The sequence below is a fragment of the Rhyacophila brunnea genome, unplaced genomic scaffold, assembly GCF_057557595.1.
Source record: "Rhyacophila brunnea isolate RB1 unplaced genomic scaffold, BYU_Rbru_1.0 scaffold_21, whole genome shotgun sequence".
Taxonomy (NCBI): Eukaryota; Metazoa; Arthropoda; class Insecta; order Trichoptera; family Rhyacophilidae; genus Rhyacophila; species Rhyacophila brunnea.
This window is the reverse complement of record NW_028232871.1, coordinates 1898475-1915415: the sequence shown is the minus strand read 5'-3', so window position 1 is coordinate 1915415 and position 16941 is coordinate 1898475. Positions and strand designations below refer to the sequence as shown.

The window sequence follows — 16941 nt, the reverse complement described above, 5'->3', positions numbered from 1 at the left end:
TTTTGGACTCGCTGGCAATAGGAGAATGAACGTCGAGGTGTGAATGCGTCAATTTGTTTCGTGATGGCGACGGGGGTATTAATTCTTAAATCGTGTAAAGATGACTATAAACGTTACCCATTTACTTTAAAAAGAAAACATGTCAATGAATATATTATTATTGTTACTAAGAGAACAATAAACAGAACATTAAATGGACGCATGTTGGATTTATATGACAAATTATATTTCGTTCGGCATGCGTCATTTGCACCCGCGACCCGCAATCCGCGCATCGCCTAGCCACGATTTTTTAGACCATGCCTCAACTGAGGTATAGCCTTAAGTTGTCGCCATTTCTCTGTTAGCTGTACTGCTATTATTATTTTATCTTAATTCGTAATATCTAACCTCACCATCTGAAAAGTGCTAGAGCTGCCACAACTCATTTCTTGTATAAAATCTGTTAAGAAATCTTTTGTGAGCCGGCCAAGATCCACATTGGTGATAATGATGAGCTAGATGATAAGTAGAATTTAGCATATGCAACTAATAATGTGCAACTGAACTGAACATACGTTTATAAAAGAAAAAGAAAAAAACATTATAACTTCTGAAATTAATTCAAGACAAGTATCAGCGAACAATTATTAGATTCTCACTTACTCTGGATTGCCAGCATAGCTGAGCTGTGGTGGTCGAATCCCAAAATGGACGATCTCAGGATAAACAAGTTCAGTCGACGGATCAGTTTTCTGCTTGGAGGAGTGAGGTTCCTTCGAGTCTTGCTTGACTCCCTCTTCGGCCAAACTTCTGTCCAATTGGTCGACGCGGACTGAGCATGGCTTCTTTCCAGGATAAGTGACTATCATACCTACCAATGCAACAATAGTAACTTTCGTAATTATATAACAATTCAATGATAAAATATTTAACTGAAACAGCTGGATATATTTTAGGAACCTGTTGAATACATTTGCAAGACTACAATGAGATAGGAAAAATCATAAATCATCGACTGCCGGACATTAGGGAACTAAACATCCTCACCACTCTTTCGCCAACATCTCTATGCACCCACTATCCAGCCTCCATTTCAAGTATGTACATTTTTATACCCCAGTCTCCGCTTCTTACATACGGTATTCATGATGTATTGGACAGAATATGCAAAAAAAAATATACTGCAGATCGATTGAGGGTTTAATTAAATTTAAATTATAACTAATGAGAGTCTTTCACTATAATAATAGAAATCACAATCAATATTATATAAATCGTCCTGTACCTCTGACACCATCGACAAAGGTCTGCCACTCCCTCTGGTTGGCTGCTCTGAGGGCAGGCAGGGCAAACTCAGGGAGTAGAGGTCCACCCGCGTTGATAAGATGTCTGATGACTTCCGAAGCGGCCAGCACTTCACCTCCGCCCCCGTCCAGAGCCCTCTCCCAACGGGGCAGCAGATGGAACTGGGAGCAACCGTCGGCATCGCGGCTGCCCATATCCAAATCTACCAGTTCTAAGATCTCGCGGAAAAGAAACTCCTCTGAAAATAAATACAGTAGCTCGTGGAATAAGTAAATCAAAATCTTTGCAGGTTATTTCTGTGTGCCAAAGGAAAAACGTGAGTTTTTATAAATGAGTTAAAGACTGCCAAAATAATTATAATGCTTGCCATGTACGTGTAAAGGAGGAGGAGGAACAATTTAAGAAAATTACATTTTATAGCGCGGGGACCATTGAATACTTTCTCTTTCACTTCATTTGGACGTTGCATACAGCACCATCCCACTACCGTGCGCTCCCACCACAGTGCGCAACAAATGTTATCATACAAATGGCAGAGAAGGGGTCACCTATTTAACTATATAAGGCGATGCTTGACCTTCAGTTATCAATTAGAATTGAGTCGAGCTTGGCTTTGTTAAGAAATCGCGACATTCATTTTTTTTAGTCATTAAACACACTAAAAATAAAATAAGATTCTACTTGTCAAATAACACCGCAGGCGACTTTTTTTACTATTAGAATAAATTTGTGTGTATCTCATTTAACTGGTTGACCTCCTGGCGCCGGGCCCCCAGACTAGAGCCCTGTCAGCCCCACCCACCCCCCCTTGTGGCGGCCATGATGGTGACAGTATAACATATCGACGAATGCCTTCTCACGTCGATGTTTTCAAAGTTCCGTGCAGTCAACGGTACAGTTTCTACAGAATACAGGTACAGAATCCTCACCAAAAAGTTCCAATTCTTCAACGGTATAATTGAGAGGCAGCTGTTCCTCTAAGTAGAGTATGGTGTATTCAATATTAAACCGAATGACTTTGCATGTGGGCAGTTTGGTGAGAGGATAGTGAGACAGCAGGGAGAAACCGGAAAACAGAAACTCGTGTTCGTCGTGAGTGATCACTGTCAACGTCTTTATCAAGAAGTTGGTCGGCGGAGAAATGGTCACTCTGAAAACATAAAGATATATTGTCATGATACCATATAAAATAGGCATACATAATACACTGTAGTGGCCGAATAATAACTATCAAATTCATCTATTGTTTATAAAAATATCAAGTTACTTTGCAGCGATACATTCCCACGAAATGTATTTTCTAGTAAACAACATACAGATCGTCAGCGAAATTAGAGACGGTGTAGTATTACATATAACAATACTTAATTAGTATTACGGCGTATTGAGCTAAGTAAACGTTTCCCATAGTATTTGCTTACAACTATAATAACATAATATCATAGCGCATTATACTATTACTATATTATCTGAATAATCAGTTTTCTCGTAGTGTCATATTTTATAACAAATAATATTTCATTTCACTATTCGATTTAAAACGCTGATGCTTATACTTAGTCTAATGTAATTGTATACCTATTATATTTTATATTGTGTAAATTTTGTGTTGACGTGTTACTTTGGTATTGTATAAATAAGGGAAAACAATTCAACACAATGTCACTCAAATCAAGTCACTCGACTCAGAGTAATTAGCAAGTAACTATCATTGTATAAATACGCTGCTAAATAAATCTCACCATACGACATCGAAGACTTCGTCATTACTATCATCCTCTACCTACGCCTCGACACCACACATCAGTGACCACCAACAGTGGCGACCAACAGCCAACAGTGGTGAACCCGACGTTCCACGCAACCGCAAATTCAACATTCAAGACAATGCCGAGAGGATATGATGACACCTACAGCCCCGCCGCAACCAGTCACAGCGAACCTTCAAAGGCCGTCGGAGAAGTCAATAGAGTCGCTGTACGAATACCACCCTTCTGCCCAGAGGATCCGGAGATGTGGTTCTGCATGGCAGAAAGGAGCTTTACAGCATCAGGAGTCGTAACGGAGGAGACAAGGTTCGGGTACATCTTAGGAGCATTGGACCCACGGTACGCTTCCGAAGTGCGAGACATCATACTAAACCCACCAGACGAAGGAGCATACAAACTCTTGAAAAAGGAATTGATTCGTCGCCTCAGCTCCACTCAAGAGCAAAAAACAAGACGTCTTCTAGAACACGAAGAGATGGGAGATCGAAAACCGTCACAGTTCCTACGACATTTAAGGACGCTTGCCGGTACCGCCATCTCCGACGAAGTTTTCTCGTAGTGTCATATTTTATAACAAATAATATTTCATTTCACTATTCGATTTAAAACGCTGATGCTTATACTTAGTCTAATGTAATTGTATACCTATTATATTTTATATTGTGTAAATTTTGTGTTGACGTGTTACTTTGGTATTGTATAAATAAGGGAAAACAATTCAACACAATGTCACTCAAATCAAGTCACTCGACTCAGAGTAATTAGCAAGTAACTATCATTGTATAAATACGCTGCTAAATAAATCTCACCATACGACATCGAAGACTTCGTCATTACTATCATCCTCTACCTACGCCTCGACACCACACATCAGTGACCACCAACAGTGGCGACCAACAGCCAACAACACAATTAATAAAAGGTAACGTCTCCTAAAACAACAGTGTATATATATCACTATAGATATACCATCATAAATCGTCAGGTGTTCGAATTTAGAGCTAAGCTCATCTCACTATACAAAGTATGAAATGATATGTCAAATGTTAGCATGTGGCGCCCACACTCAGCGGACAACTTATGCTAGTGGATCTATAACACTCGGTCGCGGATAGAATGTTGTATTAGAAACAAATACTTCTGCTCCGAGAGTCTTTGCAATCCTTCGAGTAAGCCATTTCCTTTATTCCAATGTCCTCTCTCAGATTCCTCAACTATTCGATCATCCTGGTTTATTTGAACTACCTTAGAAACAAATGTCATTGTTCCCATGTTGATATTGCCCGGTTCCAAAGGTAACAAGCCTGTATAAACTAGCAGTATCACAAATTACCCCCTTGCTCCGAATTTCCCATTCCTAACTTTAATCTATCCCGTAATTTATCCATAATATAATTCCATCTTTTAAACTAAAACTTAACTTTTCATCTTTCAAACAAAGTAAACCTTTATTTAATATTTAACAGCTTACATATCCGAGAAAGGTGAGCAAAGCAAAAAGTTAGGCGTTCATTGTAACAAGTTGCTTCGCTGATGTTGAATTACTGCCAATATGATAATTATTGATTTTACTATTGAAACATGGAACCTAAGTAAAAGAGAGATCCAGAAACGTAGCACAACATGGTATGGAGAGGCACATGCTGCAAGGACAAAAAGAGGAATAAGTGGATAAGGAAACAGACAAGGGTTTGCGATGTAATAGAGTTTGCTAAAAACCTCAAATAGAAATGGGCTGGACACATAGCTCGAAGAAGGGACAATATCGATGGACAAATCTAGTTATCCAGTGGTACCCAAGAGGTACAAAACGTCCGCATGGTAGACCTAGGATCGATAAAATTATTAAGTTCTGCGGAAGTACGTGACAACGCAATGCACAGGACCTGGAGAAGTGGATTCAGCTTGGAGGCCTTCATCCAGCAGTGCATAGATTCAGGCTGATGATGATGATGACATAAACATGTACATAATATCTTTTCAATCTCACCTGTAATGATAAAGCTTATCAGCATTATTGGAGTGAGGGTTACACGGCGGAGGTCGCACTTCTCCCGCGTAGACTCCGTGCCGGATCCCCTGCCGTCTTGTGCGAGCTGAACACCGACATAGCGGCCCGTCATTCATATCGCCAGGGTCATTAAACCTGAAGAAACAAAGAAAACCAATAATAACTGCCAATTAACAATATAGTCACTGAAATAAGATTGATAAATAACCCGCGTAAACTATTTTATTCACAATATTTAAGAATGTAACATTCTTTATTGATGGAGCATCAATATATGTAAGTGAAGCAAAAAAAGCACCACTGTTCCACAGATAAAATTAGCTACAAATGACTTTTATTGCAGACTCACTACTGCTATAACACTATTTACTAATTTACATGGCATATAAAAAGACAAATTTGTGTAAAACCATTTATAACTGCACCGAAGTAAGTGTCACATAATCATAAAAAATGGTTGCCATATTATGTGAATAAGAAAATCGGAATAGCAACTGAGCGATGTTATTATTTGTGGCGTTTACCAACTTCACCATGCTTCACGCGTTTACCAATTCAATGTCACAACAGAAATAACGTTTAGGGCTCCTTCAAAATTATTTGTTGAATATACACAATTTTACCAACATATTTGTTTCAAGATTTAAGATCTAATGGGTATGTTTCTAAGCTCTTCCGAATTATGTATGTTAAACCTTGTGATTTACTCGTTGAATAAAGCAGTAGCTTATTAAATTATTAGCAAGCATTTCAGTTGCATGACTATCATTTATTTCGTCATTATTAGGTAAGGTGCAGGTGGCTAAATAATTGGTAAAAATCATTGTCTGGAATTTGATAGATGCAGGTTTGTGTCATGGCTGGCACCATTTTATTTTCAAGATTTTCTCTAATAGGTATGTTTCTTTGGGTGATCGGACAAAACAGAACAAATTCTAATGGATTCAAGCTCTGTACTATTCCATTTAAGTCGTTTTTTGCGACCCGGGTTTCGCCTTTCAGCATCTTCAGGCGTCGTGTACACTCACCAAAGGCAAACACACACTGACAACGAACACCCTTAACTCTACCGTATATAGTAAATCAATACAATAAAGTAGGTAAAAACTCCGTTACCTACCTATTTAGTCAGAGGTTACAACAAAAAATATAATAAACAAATTATGAATAGCTAAAGTGTCAGTAAAAAACCTATCTTATTAATAACAATACACTCATAGCATAGTCAAAACATAATAATAGATCATTATTCTTTATGAACAATAAAAATACTACACTCAAGAGGTGTAAATCGTCAATTCTAAGAAAATTAATTAATCGAGTTAACTAATGAGATATTAGTCTTTAACAATACTCTTACAAGGTACGAGGGTGGGTCAATAAGTCCTTAGAAAAGCCGTCAGGTGGCGCGACTAGTACTGTAAGCGGTTTGTTTTCATGCAGCGGCACTACCGATTCAGTATGCTGCGAAGTTTCAATCAGATTGGTCGGGTTGTTGTTTTTTATTTTCGTACATTTAAAAAAAAAATTTGCTTGTTTACAAAAATGGAGAAAATTGAGTTTAGAGCTGTTATTAAACATTTTAATATAAAAGGGTTAACAGCAAAGGAAATAAAAAATGAGTTGGATTTAGTTCACGGCATATCTGCTCCTTCACTTGCAACTATTTATAACTGGTTAAATGAATTTAAACGTGGTCGTACATCAACAAAGGATGAACCACGCTCAGGACGTCCTGTAGAGGTGACTACACCAGAAATGATCAATAAAATCCACGATATGGTGTTAAGTGACCGAAGATTAAAGTTGAGTGAGATAATTGAGGTTACAGGGATCTCAAAAGGTAGCGTCATTTCTATTTTACATGACAAATTGGGCATGAAAAAAGTTTCTGCAAGATGGGTGCCGCGTTTGCTCACAGTCGACAATAAACGCAATAGGGTGGTGGCCTCTAAAGCCCTGTTGTCGCTCATGCAACGCAATCCGGATGAATTTTTTCGTCGCTTTGTGACTGTAGATGAAACATGGATACACCACTATACTCCCGAGACGAAAGAACAGTCAAAGCAGTGGATTGCGAAAGGCGAACCATGTCCAAAGAAGGCGAAAACCGTAAAATCAGCTGGTAAGGTTATGGCTACTGTATTTTGGGATGCACGTGGAATTATTTTGGTTGACTATTTGGAAAAAGGAAAAACAATAACAGGGGATTATTATGCATCTTTATTGGACCAGCTAAAAAACGAAATTGAAGAAAAACGGCTCATTTAAATCGTTTACGATCAATGGCTAAAATTGAAGAATTGAAGTTCGAATTGGTCGACCACCCACCGTATTCGCCAGATTTAGCCCCCAGTGACTTTTTCCTTTTCCCAAAAATGGCTAAGTGGACAACGTTGTTTTTCAAATGAAGAAGTCATCGATCGGACAAATGCTTATTTTGAGGACCTTCCGAAAACTTATTTTTCTGACGGTTTAAAAAAAATTGAGAAACGTCTAACCAAGTGTATTGAGCTCCAAGGAGATTATGTTGAGAAATAAAAAAAAAATACAAAAATAAAAACTGTTTTAATGCTTTTTTCTAAGGAATTATTGACCCACCCTCGTACCTACTTTCGCAAAAAACAACTTAAATGGAATAGTACAGAGCTTGAATCCATTAGAATTTAAATTCAAATTCCATCAATTACCTTCGGTCGAAAGTATTAATATGACAAAACAGAACAGCCAGGGGAAAAATGAAACATTATTTTTTGTGGAATCTATTTAGATTAGGTTATGTTAGCTTAGGTTAGGTTAGGTTAGGTCATTATTTCGTTGTACCTAGGTCACCCAATCATTTTGAACATACAGTATAACCCCTATTTTAAACCTAATTGGAGGGAAAATGTAAAAGGGGGGTATTGAAAAAAAGAACATTAAAATTTTATGTTTCTAAAAAAATAACATTTTATTAAAAAACAACATTCAATTAAAATTTTTATTGAAAAAATCATGTACATATGTATACTAGTTTGTTGCATTTTTGTTTTTTTGTTATGTAATTCTCTTTCTACTATATAAACATTTAAAAGTGTCATCTTGGATATCAGCAAAGTTTGTAAAGTAGGTTTTTAAACCCTCGGTGAACCTCATTGCTTCTTCTTTTGTTGGAATATCAACTTCGTCTTTATCAGACAGTTCTTCAGAAGCGCGCGTAACTCGCATATTTTTAATATTTCCGACGTAAATCGCGGGAAATAAAAACGTAAATGCGGGTATTAAATGTACTGAAATACATCGGGACCGAAAAAATTACACGCAATTGCCGGGAAAACGTGAATACCGGGCACGTAAAAACGAGGTTATACTGTATTATATTGATTAAGATGAGATATCCTAAGCTTGCCGGCAAAGTCCCGTTTATTTGAGGCTTTCTAGCAATTAGCGATCTAGGAATGCAGAAATTACGTATACGGATTTATTATGGCGTATTGAAAATCTGTGCTATTAAAAATCTATCAACATAATAGAGATAAGACAATTTCAATATTAAATTTATATTTTTCCTGAAAGGTCATAGTTATATTTATCGTTGTTCTGTTTTGTCATGGAACCGTTTCTTTGGTGTATCGAATTACTGTAGTAGATCACAAATCTAAATTATTTATGAAAAAAAAGAATATTTTTTCTTTAAGCCTTCTTTGTCGGAATCTCATGAGTCCTGAATCATCATTAGTCTTAATAATTCTACTTCAATTTCATACATAAATGCTGTCTCTGTTGAAAAAAAATTTTCTTCACCATCGTTGTACATAATATAATACTTTTTCTCGGGCTTACCACATCTCCGGATGTAATCTCCGAGGATGCTGCTGTTTCCTCTCAAGCTCCTGCATTGCGTGGTCTGCCTCGTCACTCTCACTGCTACTGGAACTTCCACTTGAGCTTAATTTCTCACCTGTCAATCAATGCAATAATGGTATTACATCGTGTAGTAATACTTACATTAGGTTTGACCTATTCAAATTTTCTATACATACTTCTGTGCTTGCATAACCTTGGCCTATGCGGGCGAGGCGGAGCGAGGGATTCAGCCCCGGGGACCGGTCTCGCGTTCTTTCCCCTCTCGATGAGCAGCTTTTTCATGTTTACTGCAATTTTCCGACCTCGCGCTGTACTCTCCATCACGTTTCGCCGGCCTTCAGCTGCCACATAGTACAGATCGGCAGGTGAGCTGCGATACCACCGTTTTGATAACTGTTGGATACATGGACAATATAATAAATTGGTATCTAGAAGAAATATGAGGGAGAACTTTAGCTAATATTTAATCAACAAAAAAATCACGACTACAACTAGCGGATTTACTGGAAAGCTTCATTAACTTTATGATATTATTATAGTTATTATTTGTATTTGTAAATCTATAAAATACCATTTAAATAAAACATTATTGTACAGTCGAACTTGGTTATTACGATCACAGAAATAGCAAGCTCTCGGATGTAATGAGGAAACATTCGTTGACATTTTAGTTTATGATTTTCTCCATAGATTTATTTACTTTTATAACGAGCTACTTCTCGGGTATACAGAGCAAAACTGTTAATGTGTTGATCGTTTAAAAACAACATTTTTGTTTATGACACTAGTTAAGTGTCTAAGTACCTAATTGGTGTTTTCGCCGACGACAATGAAAAAATATCATTGCATATAAAAAATCCAAGCTTTGTGAATTCAGTAGGTACCTACCAGCGCCGGCGGCTCAGCACTTCATTATAATAAACAATTTCTTTTGTAGTTTATGAATGCCATGCTTGGTTTCGGGGATTTTTAGGATGGTTTTCAGATTTTTTATGTTCTATGCTTAAATAGAATGTGGCGCAAAAAATGTTATAGGTATAACGATATAACGAGTAATGCTTATAACGAGCAAATTCAGTCAATCCCATCTTCCTCGTAATAACCAAGTTCGACTGTATTATATACTTTAATTACTTCATCTTCCTCTGATTGGTCGGCCAAATTTTTTTCCATATTTTCGTAAACCTCTTCCATGTTGTTGCAGAAGTCATCACTGAAATTGTCCAATATGATTACTGATTGCATACAAAATAAAACTCTTGAATATCTGGTGCCATAAAATACGAAATACAAATAAATTAAGATGTCAAAGTAGAAGACTGTGAGGGGCAGTGTTGCCAACTGTACTATAATTATAGTATTTGCATTATAATTTTCGTCTGCGTACTACGTACAATATAAAACAGGTATAGTACGCCCAAAATACTATAAACGGAAAAAAAGTTGGCAATAGATTAAAAATATCGCTAAAGTAACCCCCCGGAGAACTAAAAAAAAAGGCTTTTGTCTAAAAAAAGGTGACATTAATTATTTAACATTTAAATTTTGTCTAAAAGTATGAGACGTTAATTACTTTACGCGGAATTTTTTAAAAATGCAGAAAAGTATTGGTCATTCAATGCATACTATATTTTTTGCCGAAATACTATAATTTTGGAGGCTCTGTACTATAATTCCACTTTGAAAATATAGCAACACTGGTGAGGGGGCAGAGTACAAACATTTACGTGATAGAACTTAATCAGTTGTATATAGTTTTTTGAATATAGCTAATCCAGTCTCAGGAAATAAAAACTAGAATTGAGATCGCAAGGAGCGCCTTTCTCAAAATGAGACGCCTCCTTAGCAATCGAGATCTTAACCTAGGTCTGAGACTGCGTATGGTGCGTTGTTATGTGCTCTCAATTCTTTTTTATGGTATGGAAGTATGGACGCTAAACCAAGAGATGTCACGGTGACTTGAAGCTTTCGAGATGTGGCTGTATAGACGCATCCTCAAAATTCCTTGGACTGACCGGGTGACAAATGTTGAAGTTCTCAATCGAATGGGGAAGGACCGAGAAGTTCTACGTTGTATCAAAACCAGGAAACTACAATACCTCGGCCACATTATGAGAGGACAAAAATACAGCATTCCCCAACTTGTCATTCAAGGAAAGATCAATGGGAAGCGTAGCAGAGGACGGCGCCGCATTTCGTGGCTTAAGAACCTCCGTGATTGGTACGAGTGCAGCTCCACCGAACTGTTCCGGGTAGCAGACGACAAATATAAGATCGCCTTGATGGTGGCCGACCTCCGCTAGGGGATGGCACAATAAGAAGAAGAAGAATCCCCAAATTATTACTACATAAATGTCATTTTTTGTTAATCACTCCATTACTTATTCTTTTTGAATCATATTCTATTTATTTAAGAAAACAAAACATTGTGGACATAACAAATATAAATAATAATAAAAAAACATTAAATTCTAATGGATTCAAGCTCTGTACTATTCCATTTAAGTCGTTTTTTTGCGACCCGGGTTTTGCCTTTCGGCATCTTCAGGCGCCGTGTACACTCACCAAAGGTAAACACACACTGACAACAAACTCTCTTTAATCTAGCTTATATAATAAATCAATACAATAAAGTAGGTAAAAACTCCATTACCTACCTATTAAGTCAAAGGTTACAAAAAATACCATAAACAAATTATGAATAGTTGAAGTGTCAGTAAAAAACTTAATTAGTAAAAACCCTATCTTATTAATAACAATACACTCATAGCACAGTCAAAACATAATAATAGATCATTATTCTTTATGAACAATAAAAATACTACATTCAAGAGGTGTAAATCGTCAATTCTAAGAAAAATAATTAATGGGGTTAACTAATGAGATATTAGTCTTTAATAATACTCTTACATGGTACATACTTTTTTTATAACATTATTTAAAAAAAATTACATATAAACTCCCCTAATATAATCTCACCTAATATACACTTATACATACCTAAATCCTCATCTATACATTCTCATACATAAACGATTTAATTGGAATAGTACAGAGCTTGAATCCATTAGAATTTAAATTCAAATTCCATCAAGTACCTTCGATAGTATTAATATTAAAAAAAATATTAACAATTTTATACAATAAAATACAGTTTTAAAAACAAAATGCAAAGTACATCATTGAAAATGTCTATGTCTTTAGGGAGCGCATTTACTAATCTTGCACCCCTCGCTAATGGTGCCTGAAAGGCTTGACTTGAGGAAACAGTTCTGACCCTGTAGGTAATTAACAGGCGCATATAAATTTAAATTCTTTAGGATGCCAGGATTAGAAACCATCCCTCGTGATAGCAGGCAAAAATGTTTCAAGACCAGAAGTGACCTACGAGATTCAAGAGTGAAAAGTGAGCACGCCTTGTAGAAAGGCAGTCGCAAAGTAATCGTTTGACGAATTATTAAAAGGAAAATAGATATATGTCTTAAAATAAAGACATTGAAGAAATTTCTTTTGGATGCGCTCTAAAATAAACTTGTAGGAAACTTCATAAGGACTCCAGATAATAGACACATTCAAGAATACTACGCACTAGCGAGACGCAGTATACGTATGACATTCGGATCCTTAAATGGTTTGGCTTGGCGCATGATGAATCCTAGAATCTTGGCTGAATATACTTCTTCTTTCTAAAATCACATACATTCTGTTTCGAGCAAATTCTCAAAATTGCCCTGGTTTAAGAAAAAATATTATGGTACCTACTTAAGTCTAAAAATAAAAAGTCCATTATCAAACAACAAACCTCTTTTTATTGTCCCCATCTCTTTTATCAGAAGATGATTCTTTGTATTTACTCCGAGAAGATGAAGACCTTTTAAGAGAAGGTTCCACTGATCTTAAAGACCTCACTTCTCTATCTTCAATTCTATTTCTATCGCTACTCCTCACAGAAGATGACTTAAGATAACGCGAAGAGTGAGATTGTCTTTCCCTAGAGTTCTGTCTGCGGGAATGCGAGCTGGATTCTCTAATTCTTCTATGTGAATGACTACGATGTTCAGATGAATTGTGGGATGGTTTTCTCGAACTGTATTCGCTATGTCTATCTTTTCGATATCTGTCATCATATTTCTTTCGTACGATTGAAGATCGTCTTCCAGGATCGTCCGATTTGGTAGATGTCTCTCTTGAAGATTTGCGAGAGTCATAATCGACACTTCTCAATGTGGAAGAATGTGGCTCTGTACGTCTGCTCGGTGGAGGATGAATCGGCTCAGGAGACGTCCCAGGAGATGTCCCGGGAGGTCTTAAGATATCGGCTGGGGGAGGTGGTGGTAGATTGACGTTCATTAAAGTCGGTGGAGGTACATTAAGTTGATCAATTACAGGACTAGGATATAAGTTCATGCCCTGCACCGTATCTCCATAATTTTGATACATATCTAAGGGTGGATATTGATATGCGCTTATGTCATTAGGGTTATACCCCCACCAACCAGCGGAAGGATCGTAAGCTAATTGATTATATGGATCAGGCATTTGCGAAGGGACTTCTGAATACGGTTGTATAGGTGGTGGCAGATCATGGGTATTTGGAAATATATTCTGAGGTGGCATGTTGAAATCATCCGGAGCCGGCGCCAAAGGAGGTGGAACGAAAAAATTTGGCAGATAAGACATTGTTTTATTGGGTTACAATGTAAATCTGATCGATAAATTTATAAACTATTAACGAGCCCGGTTTTGTTTCATTCACTTTCCATGTTGTTTACACGAGTTGTTTACGCCATTGTCAGTGATGTAGTTAATGACTGGTTAATGATTAATGAGATTTTTAGGTTAACAATTATTATTTTGAGTGAACGCTAGTCGGTTTTATCTATGGTCTGTTTTGATTTGTGCCAGTGTTGCCATCTTTTCAAAGTGGAATTATAGTACAGACCAATGACATTATTTATGGACAACGCACTCAATACAGTAGCTAGCAAGTAAATTCGCGCATAGCGACATTCGCATATGTATAGGTAGACGTCACGCAATTTCCATTATGCGATATCACGCATCGGGAATTTATAGCAATATCACCTTTATTGTAATGGCGTTAAAACAGATTATGCCATTCGGCAGACCCAACGAAAAAGTGAGTGTCATTTTTTTCCAGATGCTTCGTCCATATATTAATGTCATTGGTAGGTACAGACCCTCCAAAATTATAGTATTTGGGGAAAAAATATAGTACGCGTTGCCATCTGTTGAAAATGTACAGGTTTTTTGTTTCTCGGAAGAAAAAAATACGGAGAATGAGTAACTCCGAGACCCCTTTTTATTTAGGTAGGTATCTCTTCCGACCAAAAATGCTTACCGAAGAATTAAATAAATTTCATTTTAAACCAAAATCAAGGGATTTTTTACGTTTTTCGAGTATTTTATATCCAAATCTTCTTATATGGCGAAATTATAGTGCTTTGCACCAATTTATCATACGGAAAAATCGAAATTTTAGTACTTTTACATATTTTTTTCGATATTCAAAATTATAGTATTTTGGGCATACTATACCTGTTTTAGATCGTACATAGTACGCGGACCAAAATTATAGTATAAATACTATAATTATAGTACGGTTGGCAACACTGCTTTGTACCATGCTGCCATGCAATATGCAGACTAGGTACTATCCTTATCTATGACTGAAGGACCAAATACACTCTATGACGATCGGGCACATAATATGTCAAGAGCGTTTTGGTGTGTTTGGTCATATCTATGCCATTCCGTTTACACATATTAAACGAATATATGTCAAAAAAATCTATGACAGAGGCGTGGGCATAGAATCAGTGACGACCCGTGGGGGTAGGCAGATTGAGCGTCGCTTGGGGGCGGCAGTTACTCGAAGGACGGCAAATCGAGGAGAATCATTTGGTATATATAGAAATAGCTAAGTACCTAAACATAATAACGAAAATATCTTTCCTTTAAAAAAATCAACTCACTGGTTGGACACAAACTGTATTAATTAACATTAAAAGGTTTAACAGGACTGTAATTATTTTGTCGGATTCGCGAAGTCTAGTTTACGTCCGTTGCCTTTCGACGTGCTTGGTGACCATAAACGAGACGTACAGATTTTCGAATAATAACAGCCTGACTAACGCAAAAATGCATGTAAGAAGCCACTATATTTCCAACGTCAAAAAATCCTTACTTTTGTGGATAAATTTAATTTAACTTGGTATGTTTTAGTGGTACTTATAATATTTTGTTGGTAATTCTTCGATATTGGAGTCATGAAAGGATGATAAAAAATGGGGCAGCATTTTGTCTAGGAACGTCGTTGTATAGTAACTATGACCCCGTATGTGCCAATCCGTTTACACACGATGCCGTAAAATCTATTGTGTCACATATTTGCCACTGATAAATACTACCAACATGACGTTTGACAAGCATTATAGTTGGTACATCTTCGAAAAATATATTAGTCTAGATGAGTATTCGCCAACGCCAATATGTGAAATGAAAATCGAAATACACCAGTTTGTTACGCCGAATGTGTGAAATTGCGTGTTACATAAAATCGGCAAAATTTTTCCTATTTCATGAAAAATGCAAGCCCGTTGCCTTATTGATGAATTAGGCAAAATATCTGCTGAATGCGTGAATTCGGCAGTAATTTTTCTGCCTAGTTCATGCATTGGGCAAATTAGATAGTAGCGCTACGGTGGTGTTTTTTTGCAACTAAACCAAATGTGTCAAATGCTCATGCATTGGTCAAAATAGATGGTCGCGCTCCGGTGGTGTTTTATGCAACTAATCAAACTAACCAAATGTGTCAAACGTCATTGATTACCTATATAAAAATATACCAATCAATAACTACAATGACGTTCATAACCATTTACTATGCCCAAAAATCTAGAACTATAATATGATAATGGAAGAATTTTATTAAAAGGTATTTTCACGATTTGATTCGTGCTTGGGTCTCAGGTAATGATCGATTGTTTGTTTGTGATAGTATGATTTGAAAGTTTGTTGACACTTGTTAGCTAACCTCAAAATATACATTCAGTTGATTTTAGAATTAAAAAACCTAACCTAACCTAACATAACTTAATAATAATAATATTATATTATGTCCAATTACAACTAATAAAACCATCCGTATTAAATTTACTTTTTCTACTGTCATGTTGACAGTTTAAGAATTCCATACCCTACCAAATTCACCCACTCGGCAGATAAATTGACTTATTCATGAATATTGCAAGCCCGTTGCCTTATTCAATTTCACACATACGGTGTAACATAATTATATGCATTTCGTACCTACGCTTGTCGTGTGAAGATTTTGATGGGTGATTATTAAAGATTGAGCCCCGAAAAAAACCCGTATGCGAAAAATAACGGTCGGTGAGCGATTGGCAATAACATTGCTTTCCAAATCCTGAACTATTTCGACTCAAGCAGCATTTATTTTAACTCTGTTTTCATAGTCGGCTTGTGTGCAATCCCACAATAGTGGACTAGTTTCCAAGATTCCAATTAAATTAATAACAGCGTCATCCTTCCATTCCACTACGATTTTGCGAACTCATTTACCAGTTTTATCCATTTCATTATTGTTCATAAAAGGCCATATTCCATTGGCAGACGCACAGACCCAACCCGATCCAACGATCGACGCCAACCGTCGTCGCTAGCTATTTGCAATTACACGCAACGATTCAATCTCGTTGGCCCTTGATTTGATTGGTTAAAATAATACTAGTGTTGCTATTATTAAAAATATAGGTTGAGTGAAAACTAGATATTTCTTAGATTGGTGGCTACACTGAACGCATTCCCGCGCAATTTTACGTCAACAAAACTGAGCTGTCAGCTGTCAAACCTAGCGAGCATCAGATCTGTTAAAATTTATGCGGCCGTTTGACATTTATAGAAAGTTTGTATACTTATTGTTAATTTACATCATGAATAACTGGGCGAGCTTCAATCTCCAAACCAATTGAGTAATTCGAATAT

At 36.7% G+C, this 16941-nt stretch overlaps 1 protein-coding gene across 2 annotated transcripts in view; it reads right to left on the bottom strand.

The window, feature by feature from the left end:
• drosha (ribonuclease 3 drosha) overlaps positions 1–13796 on the bottom strand; it is a 45450-nt gene extending 31654 nt beyond the window's left edge. For both annotated transcript variants that reach the window (XM_085948695.1, XM_085948696.1), the window contains exons 1-8: positions 12716–13796; positions 10048–10126; positions 9090–9306; positions 8890–9007; positions 5047–5202; positions 2217–2437; positions 1268–1525; positions 646–853 (exon numbers count right to left, since the gene is read on the bottom strand). In XM_085948695.1, the coding sequence (XP_085804821.1) occupies positions 646–853; positions 1268–1525; positions 2217–2437; positions 5047–5202; positions 8890–9007; positions 9090–9306; positions 10048–10126; positions 12716–13593 (2135 nt within the window). In that variant the 5' untranslated portion in view covers positions 13594–13796. The remainder of the gene's footprint in view (positions 1–645; positions 854–1267; positions 1526–2216; positions 2438–5046; positions 5203–8889; positions 9008–9089; positions 9307–10047; positions 10127–12715) is intronic.
• Between the last annotated feature and the right edge of the window lie 3145 nt (positions 13797–16941).